General features: G+C 40.3%; 1 protein-coding gene across 5 annotated transcripts in view; it reads right to left on the bottom strand.

The window, feature by feature from the left end:
• Positions 1-9,987, bottom strand: part of prpf40b (pre-mRNA processing factor 40 homolog B) — a 37,382-nt gene extending 27,395 nt beyond the window's left edge. The window contains exons 1-7 of one of the 5 annotated variants that reach the window (XM_018091675.2): positions 9,908-9,929; positions 7,294-7,356; positions 6,267-6,347; positions 4,744-4,887; positions 3,838-3,906; positions 3,292-3,322; positions 2,247-2,272 (exon numbers count right to left, since the gene is read on the bottom strand). In XM_018091675.2, the coding sequence (XP_017947164.1) occupies positions 2,247-2,272; positions 3,292-3,322; positions 3,838-3,906; positions 4,744-4,887; positions 6,267-6,347; positions 7,294-7,356; positions 9,908-9,910 (417 nt within the window). In that variant the 5' untranslated portion in view covers positions 9,911-9,929. Of the gene's footprint in view, positions 1-2,246; positions 2,273-3,291; positions 3,323-3,837; positions 3,907-4,743; positions 4,888-6,266; positions 6,348-7,293; positions 7,357-8,617; positions 9,844-9,907 lie in introns of those variants that run through there. The other 4 variants (XM_012957766.3, XM_012957770.3, XM_031897142.1 and 1 more) reach the window with 4 other exon arrangements.
• Between the last annotated feature and the right edge of the window lie 2,472 nt (positions 9,988-12,459).

Below are 12,459 nucleotides of genomic sequence, written 5' to 3'. Positions count from 1 at the left end.
GAGACCTATGGATCCAACCTCCTGCAGACAGGACACTTAAAAAACTGTGTCAGAGAGGAAGTGCTAGGGGTAAAGCTAGCCCACCCTCTCTTTTGTTCTTCAAATATCCTGCCTTCTGAAGGTAAAGTTTGGAGGAAAGGTACAAATGAATGTAATACAAAACCTGGCAATAACAGTAACCTTCACTGTAAGTAATGCTGCCCTTACACAGACCAATAAAAAGTTCTGCACAACTGTCTGGACCTCTATGTTGGATGAACAATCCCAACCAATATATCTATGCCATCGACTGGGCAGGTTTGAAAATATCATTTGCAGATGCACCATGTTGCCCACAGCACAAAGCACTGGAAATTGAAAAAGTGACAAAGAGACGCAGCTTCTCACATTTTATAACACAAGTGTTTGGAAATGTTAGTCCTTCAGGGTTATTTTCTAAGGGCTAGGCGGGAGTTACGTCACATTTAGTCCTCCTCTGAATCAAACAGCAACCTTGCAAACTTATGTACATATGTGACTGACCCCAAGTAACTAAATGTAAGTGCAACATGTTTCAAAGATTTTTTTTTATATATTAAATTTTTATTAGATTTTTGTATATCTTTTGTGTTGGAGTCTAAGGATGTAGTGAGAGTAGAGATCTGCTGGATTACTATAGGCAACCATCGGTTTGTAAGTAGGCAGTTCTGCTGAATGGTGGAGGCTCTGGATTAAATATCAGTATCTTGCTACAGCATTAATCTAAAAAACACCTGAATCTATGCACTAGTTTTGGAAATTAAAAGGGGAAATACACCTTTAAATATTTTCTGTAAGACTGGGTGTTGATTTAATTCATTGAAATTCTCACATGTTATGCTATTCTGATCATTTGGGCTGTATCCATCAGCCCAGGGACTGATCTGTGGGATTCTTAGACTTGGCCATTATATGGCCCCCTGAAGCTCTACAGTGCCAAGATACTTCTTATTGCAAAAGGAAAAGCAGTAATTACAGAGTGCCCTTTGCTCTACATCTTGTATACGGTTTAAGCCAGATGCCTCTAGCATGTCCCAAAGAACTACCCAACAAAGTAATGGTGAAAACACCCTGCACAATGTATAAATCACCCAGCATGTTAGGAAATTGTAACTGTATTTGTCCCAGGATTATGGACAAAACAGTCAATGGAAGGTCACAAAAGTTTTACAAATATGACATTTTAGGTCCTACATCTATCACATGCTGTTATGAACACATCAAATCTCCAGTATCAAATTATATTAAAAAGTTATTGCTTGTGCATCTGAAAAAAATAATGTAAACCAAACATCCAAATGTGCCTGAGTAGAAAGTTCATGAAGGAGACACTCATACAATTCAGCAAATAGATCCCAATATAAACAGTTGATGTCACTCTATAATAAGAAGTTCATATAAATAGTTAAAATGATTAATTAATGTGCTAATATGTCAGTCAGTTCATTGGGGAGGTATTTACCTTAAAGGAGAACTATACACCTGGGTGCAAAAAGCACCCTTAACTATTATTGGCTAGACCCCCTCACCTCTCCCTTATCGCATATTTTTTAAAGTTTACAATCTGTCCCTATCACTAACCGCTAACTAAAATTGCAGAGAAGCGCAGCCGCGTACCTCGCCGGCATCTCACCTACTGAAGACTCTTCGGGTCTCACAGCCAACAACCTAACCTGCTTGCGCATGCGCATTTGAAGAGGATTTCCTGCTGCCTCCAACTGCGCATGTGGAGAAACCCGAAAACTCTTCACTAGGTAAGATGTCAGAAAGGTACACGGTTTCTCTTCTCTGCAATTTTAGTTATCGGTTAGCGATAGGGACAGATTGTAAACTTTAAAACTATGTGATAAGGGAGAGGTGAGGGGGTCTAGCCAATAATAGTTAATGGTGCTTTTTGCGCCCGGGGGGTATAGTTCTCCTTTAAGTTATTTAGTTCATTGGTAGTCAGTGGAGTTTGCCCCTGCCTGCCCTTGTCAGCTTCTCTACATTGTCTTTTGCTTGTACGGAAGTTACCTAAGTTTCTAGGTAAGTTAAACTAGTTTTCATAACTTTATACATAACTTACGCAATTTACATAGCTTTCACGACATGGCCGAGCCCCACTTGCAAAGCTGATTTTTTCTAGCTCGGTATACTTGTACCCCCTCTGCCCCCAAATGGCGGCTCTGACTATGGCCCACAGAAATATAAAAATTGGAATATGTAGGGAGAAGTTTCTAGCTACTCACTGTGGGAGCCGGCTGAGCCACGGGCGCTGAAAAACAAATGCAAGGACATAAAAATACATGCTTACATTTATAAAGGAAAGGCTTCTAGGAAAGGAGGAGCAAAGCAGGTAGTGGGGAGAAATGCATCAGAAAGGGAAAGTAGAGACAGTGCTAGGAAATTAGCTTTTCTGGATTCAGCAAGGAGGGGAGAGATGCAAAGTGGGACTGTGTTACACATAAACGGAAATAATTTAGAAAAAAGTGGAAATATTATGATAACAAAAATGTAATAATAGTCTCATCTAAAGGAAATAAAATATTTTCTCAACATAATAAATTAAAAATTGCTCTTCCATTTCATTTATAATCCAGTTACCCTTAACTATCCCACTTTCAGCAATCTGTCTCTCTACATGCTGCCAGGCCAATTTTTGACAGTAAGCTTGAATATATAAATTGTCTGTTCTCCCTTTGCCTACATGATGTATGTATGTATAACTTTATTTATAAAGTGCCACAAGGGTACGCAGCGCTATACAATCTTACAATATACAAAATTACACACAGGGAGGACAAGAGTTATAATAAATACAATAAATAAGTATAAATAAACAGGGAGAAAGTGCCATGTGGTATGAGACACAGTAGGAAGGAGGTCCCTGCCCCGTAGAGCTTACAATCTAAGTGGTTGGGTAACAGACAGGCAGAAATTGGAAGGTAAAGGGTGCACCAGGTATGGGCATTTGTCCTTAAGCGCAGGACTATGTATTTGTGTTTCAAAAAGTCTGACACAAAGCTGAATACAGAGAGACAGGTTGCTGGGGAGGATAGTGAAACATTACTTGATTACTTCAGAAACAATACGGTATATTAAATTGCTCATATTTAGAAAGTTACTTACACCCATGGGAAAAAGTTTATTGTAAATGTTTTTACTATAGTCCCCCCTGAACAGAAGGGGAGAAGAAACATCTGTAAAATGTATAAAAACCCCATTTTATAAAAACTATTGGTACTAATAGCTTCCCAAAGCCCTCTGTTACTTCTACCTTAATGGGATACTCACAGCTCACAGACTCTGCTCCTGGAGCAGGCGCCTGCCAAAAGAAAAAGCACAGTATTACTCATGCAAACTGAATCTTTGCATTCATTGAAATAGACATATGGGTTTGTGAGGGAAAAGACCTCTCTCAAGTTAAATACCTGCACCTAATGGACACTGCAAACAAAGAAGTCACAGTATCACCTCAAATATTACACGGAATTATACCACGTGGTACTACTGTGCACAATCCACCAACCTGCCAAAGCCAATTTATCAAGGGGAGTTCCATAAAGAAGCCAGAAGGGGCCAGTAAAATATTGCAGTATTTTGTGTGGCACTCAAGAGTGGCAAGTGGGTCAAATACTGCACAAAAGCATTTTCCTCTATATGGACAACTGTCATGGTTGTAGAGGATTGTTCATATGCAGATGCTCAAAGGTGCAGAGATTTATCCTTGAAAAGGGTTTACAGAGAGAAACTGGCAGTTACGGGGTGACACCAGCCGACAATGGGAGAAAGTGGAGTAGGTGCAAAGCAGCTGTATGAGGTTATGTCACAGATACTCACAGTAGTAGAACTAGATGTAACTGCTGGCAGCATCATTGTTGGCATTAGGGGAGGCACCAGACTTGGAAGCTTTGGGAGACATTTAGTATTAAATATATCCTCATCAAATTGAACAGGGTGATGGTAACAAAAGAAATAAAACAACAAATTAATTAGTAAGTAGCCAAGGGGGGGGGGGGGGGAGTTTCAGGTAAAAATCAATATCTGCCTATTTCTCTTTTAAGAGGGAACACAGAGTATTGTTTATAGTATCCAATCGAAACATCAGACATTACAGGTATGGGACCTGTTATCTACAATGTTGGGGACCTGGGCTTTTCTGAATAAGGGATCTTTCCATACTTTGGATCTCCATACCTTAAATTAAACCTTAATCAAACCCAATATGATTGTTTTCCCTCAAATAAGGATTCATTATACCTTAGGTAGGATCAAGTACAAAGTACTGTTTTTTACAAGAAAAAAAGAAAGTAATTTTAAAAATTTAGAATTATTTGCTTAAAATGTAGTCCATGGAAAATCGTCTTCTTGTAATGCAGAACTTTCTGGATAACTTATTTCCAGATAACGGATCCAATACCTGTACCAGTCATTACCTATTTAGTAGAGGTTTTATAAAGGCAACAAAGAACTTAACCAGTATTAACTTGACTAAATGTAAATCGTGCCTGACATTACAATGAATGTTTCCCCTACACCAGTTGTTAAGAGGAAATGCTCACCATGCCCTGACTTCTTAAAGGGAGCTGTGCTTCATCCCCAGAGGGATGTTGGGCAAATGGGACTACAGGTATTATATTAATATATCATTATTTTTGTATTTTGACAGGCTCATTATTATAAAAATGACAGACCAACAAGTAATGCATGAGAAACAGAGCAAGTCCACAAGTATGTGCCTCATACCTGGCCAATAGGCGGAGGGCCTGCCAGAGGGGGAATCATAGGTGGTAGCATGGTATGTGGCATTGGTGGAATTGCTGGAGGTCTCTGCCCAATTGGTGGCAACCCGATTGGTGGGAAGGGTGGTGGAAGCCCTGGAGGTGGCATCTGTGAAAAAATATAAAGAAAAATCAAATTAGCAAAGAGAAGTTGTATGTCCTTTGGTAACAGGATCATTTACAAGAGAATTATTTACCTTCCCCAATAAAGTCTTTAGCAATTATCACTGGGTTCATTTGCCGATTGTTTTGGTTCCACCTCCTTTTTGATACTTTAGACTTGGCTTTTACTAGATTTAATTTCATTCTCTGGTATATATAAAAACCATCCCTTAGCCTATGGTAACACCTCATTTTTTTTTAAACTTATTAGAGGTGCTGAAACTTATATTTCTATTTCAATTTCTATTCTATTTCAGTGGGGTTTTATTTACTTCTGAGCCTTAATTCTTCCCTTACAAAATAGTAACATGCAGCAATTATAATTCATGAGTAACAGGACAATATGGAACAAGAAGTAAGAAGAACACAATTTTCTTGGCACACCTGTAAAGTCTAAAATGTAACTTTTAATTTTGTTCAAGCTAAAAAACTTTTTATTTAAAATAAGTAAAGCAAAGGAAAGAAAAGAAAGAATTAAAATATAAAGAAACACACCCTAGATCTATATAATACACCAGGCTTCAATGCGTGTCAACGAATTTGTGACACTGTTACTTATTTGTGAATGTTGCTATTAGGTGTCTTGATACGTATTACAAGTAACATATGTAGCAATTGATGGAAATCGTTACTCCTCTCACCAAACAACACTCGTGTCTTGCAGAGGACTTTGTTACAATAAAGACAGTGGTTTGCAGGTGAGTATTATTATAGGTCGTCTGAGGTTAATTTGTGTGACTTTAATACGCGTATAAAAATAAAAATATGTGTCGTTCACCTTTAATAACGTTCTACTTGTGGTTATTACTATTCAATCAATCTCATTGGTATGTTATTTAACCAATCTAATCATTACTCTTGGTGTAAGCTGCAGTTCGATTAGAGTGACCACGTTAGGTACGGATAGGTTCCTATCTCACGTTACGTGCAGTGTCCCACGGTTTGATATTACATTTAGTTATTATTGCGTATAGGCATAATCTTATTTACCCTTCCGGATACTTCGTAGTGAGAGCTTTAGGTAAGTATTTCACAATGCATTCAACCCCCGATGGAAACACTTAATGTGACGCTTGTAAAGTTATCTATTAAGTTAAAGATCACCGATCTTTGGATGATTTGCGAATTTGTAACTACACATCAATAACAAAGTTTTGTTATTGATGTGTAGTTACAAATTCGCAAATTTTGTGAAAATTGTGTTCTTCTTACTTCTTGTTCCATATTAAATACGTTACACATTGTGCACCCTGCAACACAAATCACTGTAGTGCGAGGTTTCCTTACCGATAGAGAGTAACAGGACAAAAGAACACAAGCACTTACAAAAGGCGGAGGCATAAGGGGCGGAGCCGTGGGAAATGGAGCAGGCTGTCCAGGTGGAGCTGTTCCTGAGTCTGGTGCTGACTATATTGGAAAAAGGAAACATAGTTACCCACAAACTACATACTATATGACTTTGGATGTATATATATATATATATATATATATATGCATTTGTGATGTTATAAAGAAGCATCAGATGGTATTTGGGTACAGATGGCACAGCTTTAGTACCAGCACAACATTTACTAGGTGGTGCACATCAATTACTACCTGCAGTAGTCCTAAGTGCAGTTTTCAGACACAAATCACTATTTTTTTAACCAACATATAGCAAATCAAGGGTAACTGCAGCTGCGCGGAAAGTTGCTTCATCGGCAATTGCACATGTTTTGCAAATCGCAAATGTGTTTCTCTGGCACTGGAAGGTTTTAGCCAGACAGCCTCAGTCTTAGTAGTATCTTATGCCAGACAGAGCCAATAAAATCTCTTTGTTTATATTCCTAATGGACAAGTATAGAGAACCTTAAGTACAATCATACATGTACTGACACTGAAACAACTTGATTTTTACCCAAGAAAATATATTTTATAAATAACAGAGAAAACAAACTTTATGTACAAACAGGAGAACCCTTCTTGAATTATCTACACCAACAGACCCAAATAATACAACTAAATATAGTTCAGAGTATGACTTTATCATATAAGCGTTTGCCAAAATGTAATGGGTGGGGGGCTTGGACAGCAAGCCTTATTTAACTTAGAACATTTTATCACACTTAAAGTATGCCAGGCACATGATGTACAACTCTGCCAGATAAAGACAGGGACCTCAGTGGTATAATCTTCCCCTCGCACTTTATATATATTCATTTACATACCAAACTAAGGACCTGCAGAAGTAGCCAATATTGCCACTAGAAGTTATGTTCTTTTAATATTAATTCTCCAACTCCACAGTTCCCCCATGATCTATCATTAATCAATGACCCTATGCATTCATTATTTCATACAGTTCCCAGCATACCATTGCCCAGAATGTGTCATGACCCATATCTGCATGGGTTTCCTCTAGGCACTCCACGCTCCCCTACAATCCAAAAACATACACAAATTAACTTTTTGTCTTGATGAACCTAACTTCACTGCTGAAGCAACAATTCCATGCTCCAACACTCTGTATTTGTGCTCAATGACAGGCCTGGAATCCTTGCCACTGACTGGCTTCCCTACAAGCACATAAAATGTAATGTGTAACATAAATAATAAACCCTGCTGTACAAATTTGTTCTTTTTCTATATAAAGTCCAACTTTTCCTTTGTGACCAAAAGATAATATAATATAATTAGCAGGTTCATCCCAGCACATCTGACTCTTTTAAACCAAATGGGATTAACCTATTTATAATGTATTTCCATTTGTCGCTGCACAGCTGCCTGATTCAGACACAGCAATATATTCCAGATCATGTTGAAGTATGTTTTAATAGACTTGAGGTATGGTGATCCAAATTGCTAGAAAAACCCCCATATCTAGAGAACCCCAGGTCCTAGGAATTCTGGATAATAGACATACTTGTATTAGTATATATTTATATTAGTGATTTGCAGGTCGACTATTGTATGCGCAGATACAATATATAGGTAATAAAACATAACTTACGATCGTTCGGATATGAAAATTTTGTGACTTTCGGATCACCATTACAAAAATTATCATGACTATTACAATATTTTTCGGAAGCATTTTTGTGACATTTCCAATCATCAGAAATGATCATATTTAATCAGAATTTTTCCCATTTTGTGATTCAAATTCGTACTTTGATAAATGTGCCCCATAGTAACCCTACAGCAGTTAAAACATCAAGCCTGAGATATGCAGAACAAAATATGTAAAAACTCAAAGATACAAAAAAAGTCCCTTTCATTGGAGCTCCCCATACATCTGCTAATGTCCCTGTCAGTATTTCAAATGAGGGGTAGGCATGTTCTAATGGTCTTCAATTTATTATGTTTGTTTTTTTAATTATTTAGCTTTTTGTTCAGCAGCCCTGGTTGCTAGAGTTCAAGTTTCCCTAGCAGCAAGCAGTGTGAATAACAGACTGGACTATCAACAGAAGAGGTCTGAACAGAAAGATAATGAAAGTAAAAGTAAAGTAATACAATTTAACAATAAAGGTCACAATAGGTTTTTGGGATCAGTGACCCCCTTCTATATTTAAGAGTATTATGCACTGTGTCATTCTTGTTCTTTTAACAGCCCCTGAGACAGGACTTTTCCCATCTTATAGTTACTGGAAGCTTACATTTGCTAAGAACATTTACAGGTTTTTCACTCTAGAGCCTACCTTTGTATAAAGCATCTTGTCCTGAACACCTTGATATAAATGGATATGCACACAGTTTATATGTTTAACCAACAGTATCTGCTGCTATATAATAATAATACAGGCACCATTCCTGTGTCGGCTATCTATATGTGGCTCCTATATAATAATACAGGCACCATTCCTGTGTCCTGTAATGTGTGGCTCCTATATAATAATACAGGCACCATTCCTGTGTCCTGTAATGTGTGGCTCCTATATAATAATACAGGCACCATTCCTGTGTCCTGTAATGTGTGGCTCCTATATAATAATACAGGCACCATTCCTGTGTCAGTTATGTGTGGCTCCTATATAATAATACAGGCACTATTCCTGTATCAGTTATGTGTGGCTCCTATATAATAATACAGGCACTATTCCTGTATCAGTTATGTGTGGCTCCTATATAATAATACAGGCACTATTCCTGTGTCAGTTATGTGTGGCTCCTATATAATAATACAGGCACTATTCCTGTATCAGTTATGTGTGGCTCCTATATAATAATACAGGCACCATTCCTGTGACAGTTATGTGTGGCTCTTATATAATAATACAGGCACTATTCCTGTATCTGTTATGTGTGGCTCCTATATAATAATACAGGCACTATTCCTGTATCAGTTATGTGTGGCTCCTATATAATAATACAGGCACTATTCCTGTATCAGTTATGTGTGGCTCCTATATAATAATACAGGCACTATTCCTGTATCAGTTATGTGTGGCTCCTATATAATAATACAGGCACTATTCCTGTATCAGTTATGTGTGGCTCCTATATAATAATACAGGCACTATTCCTGTGTCAGTTATGTGTGGCTCCTATATAATAATACAGGCACTATTCCTGTGTCAGTTATGTGTGGCTCCTATATAATAATACAGGCACTATTCCTGTGTCAGTTATGTGTGGCTCCTATATAATAATACAGGCACTATGCCTGCGACAGTTATGTTGGTATGACTAGCTGTGCCCATTCCTGCATGGCACCTCACCCACCCCCTATGTTCTACCCCATGTGCAGTAAATAGCCCCAGTGCCAGTCTCCCATCTGCCCTATGACATACACCCTTAGCTCCTACTGCAGATCCTCCTGATCGCTCCCCCGGCCATATTTCTAGCATGCCCCCAGCCCATTTACAGACAAGCATTCCGGAATAAAGGAACCAGTACCTAGTGCCCCCCACACCCCACTCCCGTTCCCATTACCCTAACCCCACCTCCCCCCTCGATAACCCAGAAAGAAATAAACAAAGCTCCGCTACCATCTCTGCGCCAGCCGAGAACCCATCACTGGCACCGCCCCTGCAACAAGCAGTGCACTCATTGGCCGCTACGCCTGCAAGAGGCGGGGGGCGAATAGTTAACCCTTTCAGTACCAACGCGATATTTCGCATGTGTGCCCCATACACCAGCGATGCCGGGGTGCAGAGAAAGTAGTGCAGCAGCGCAAGCATGGGCAATGATGATAATAAGGGCAGTCCAGCTCTACGAGTTGTACAGCAGCAGATGCAATGCTTGTACATGAATCTCACCTTAACAAGGTGCAGCTATTCTCCAATGAGCAGCTGTACAGACATTGCTAATGGCCTGAAGTGCTATGTTTGTGGCCACTGTGTTCCTTGCCCTCAGTGCCAGGGCTATGGGGCTGTTTGCTCCTTTGTGTACCTGAAAAGCCACGGCTTATTTTTGAAGTTTTTGTCAGTTTGGAAATGATGCCTTGGGCCCCTCTGCCTTTGTGCCATTCACCAGGCTGCAGAGTAGGTCTGAAGGGAACTGCCTATTGCCCCTTATGGTGCATAGGGAATTTAGCACTCTGCCCCAGGCACAAGACTGTTCAATGTGCTTTATGCCTAATAACCCATCCCTTAATGGGCCAGTAATATGGTGCAGAATCTGTATTTGCCCAGAAGGGCCACCAATACAAATAAATGGCATATGGGTAATTTATCCCTGAGAGACACACAGTGCATAGGGATTTGTGAGTATTAACCCAGATTCAGAGCTCAGGACATGGGACTTATTTCTTTAGACATATGTGTAAAGGACTTCTGGAATAATTCCAGACAAACCTTACTTATATGCATACTAATTTTTTCATTAATCGGCCCTTCTTGCTTTTCTGTTTTGGTAACCTCCTTCTCACCTGGCTAGGATGTCACTCATTTCTTTTGGTGCTTTCCCACAGTTCCTATCCTGTCTGCTTTCCCATCTGCTTTCCTGTGTACCTGCATATATCTTTTTCTCCTCTTCTATCCCTTTCCATGTTTACCATTAATCTTCACTTTTCTACATTTTCAACATCTCCCCCCCTCTTCATTCACTTATATTGCCCTTCTCTCTTCCTCCACCTTTTCTTTGTGAATTTCCTTTTTCTGCATTCCTTTATTAATCTTTACTGCCCTTCTTTCACCCATTGATATTCCATTTTCCAATATAAAAAAGATCATCACTCATGTATTCACAATCATTAGCCTGAAATGAAGTAAAAATCAGTGGTGTAACTTAACAGCCCCACACCTCTTTGCTGTTTCCCCACCCGCGGTCATGGAATCTGCTCCCTTTATAGTAATGCCACTAATGTAAATGTATAAATAATATGGAATTTAGATCTAAGTCAGTGATGTTTAACTTATCACATGTAGCAGGCCAGTTATTTCTGATATAACATATTTGAGGGCTGGATTGAATTAAAATTCAATCCAGCTGCACAGCCCTGATCTAAGTAAATACCCCCTCAACCCAACTAAAATAATAATTTTAATAGCGGACAAATAAGCACAGTGCATAGGTCATCTCCAGCCTGCAGGTGGCAGCCTATGGCAATCCGGAAACAGCAAGGCTGATTCCATGTGACTGTGTAAGGGGAGATGGGAAAGAGGAGCCAAGGCAATAAAACAAGGAGAGAGCATACACAAGGCTGGCTGCAGGGAGAGAGAGAGACCCCATGGGATGCAAGGCTGGTAAAGTGCAGGAAAGGCTGCACAATTTTCAGGTTGCAATTAGTGTGCCAGTAAGGGAAGGACTTCACCCTCCTTGCAGTTTAGGCCGTTAGGTTCTTGTTCCAGTAGGCTTTTACTCCAGCTATTGCAGATCTAAGGCCCAGTTAGGGACTTAGGAAATCACTTCATAAGAACTAGAAATTTTATTGGTCAGGCCCCTTCCCTAAACAGAGTAGGTTAGAGCGCCAGGTTTCAGTGCCCATTAGGGTTGGTCACTCCTGCATAACTAGTTACCCAGTTCTACCTAAGAGGAGAGCTGCAACTGAATGCTGGGCACTGCAATCCCTGGAAACAGAGGTGTAACTTGGGCATGCTGGGCCCTCCTGCAGAAAAATCTTCTAAGGGGGCACAGCGCAATCAGTCCCTCCTCCACTCCAGGCCCTCTAGTGCTGCACTTCCTGGCCCGACTGCCCCGCTAAACTTACAAGTAGGAGAGGGGTACAGCAGACCCTGTGGTCTGGACCTCCTGTGACCGCAGGGTCTGCTGTATACATAGTTCCAGGGGTGGGCCAAGATGACCGGGCGCCCTAGGCAACCCAGTCGGCCGCCACACCCCCCCGTGCTTTGGTGCGCATGCGTAGTCTTACGCGGGGGGGGGGTGCGCCATGCGATGGGTCATTGCCCCCGCCACTAATGACAAGCGGCGGGGGCAATGGCAAAGAAGGAGGACTAGGGGTAGGCAGGAGGCTCCTGCCTGGCCCCCCCACTATTCGTTGCACCCTAGGCAGCTGCCCCTTTTGCCTACCCTTAGTTCCGGCCCTGCATAGTTAGGCCACTTCCAAGGAATACAAGATGGATGTCCATTAACGAATTAC

The sequence above is a fragment of the Xenopus tropicalis genome, chromosome 2, assembly GCF_000004195.4.
Source record: "Xenopus tropicalis strain Nigerian chromosome 2, UCB_Xtro_10.0, whole genome shotgun sequence".
Lineage (NCBI taxonomy): Eukaryota > Metazoa > Chordata > Amphibia > Anura > Pipidae > Xenopus > Xenopus tropicalis.
This window is presented reverse-complemented; position numbering and strand designations above follow the sequence as displayed.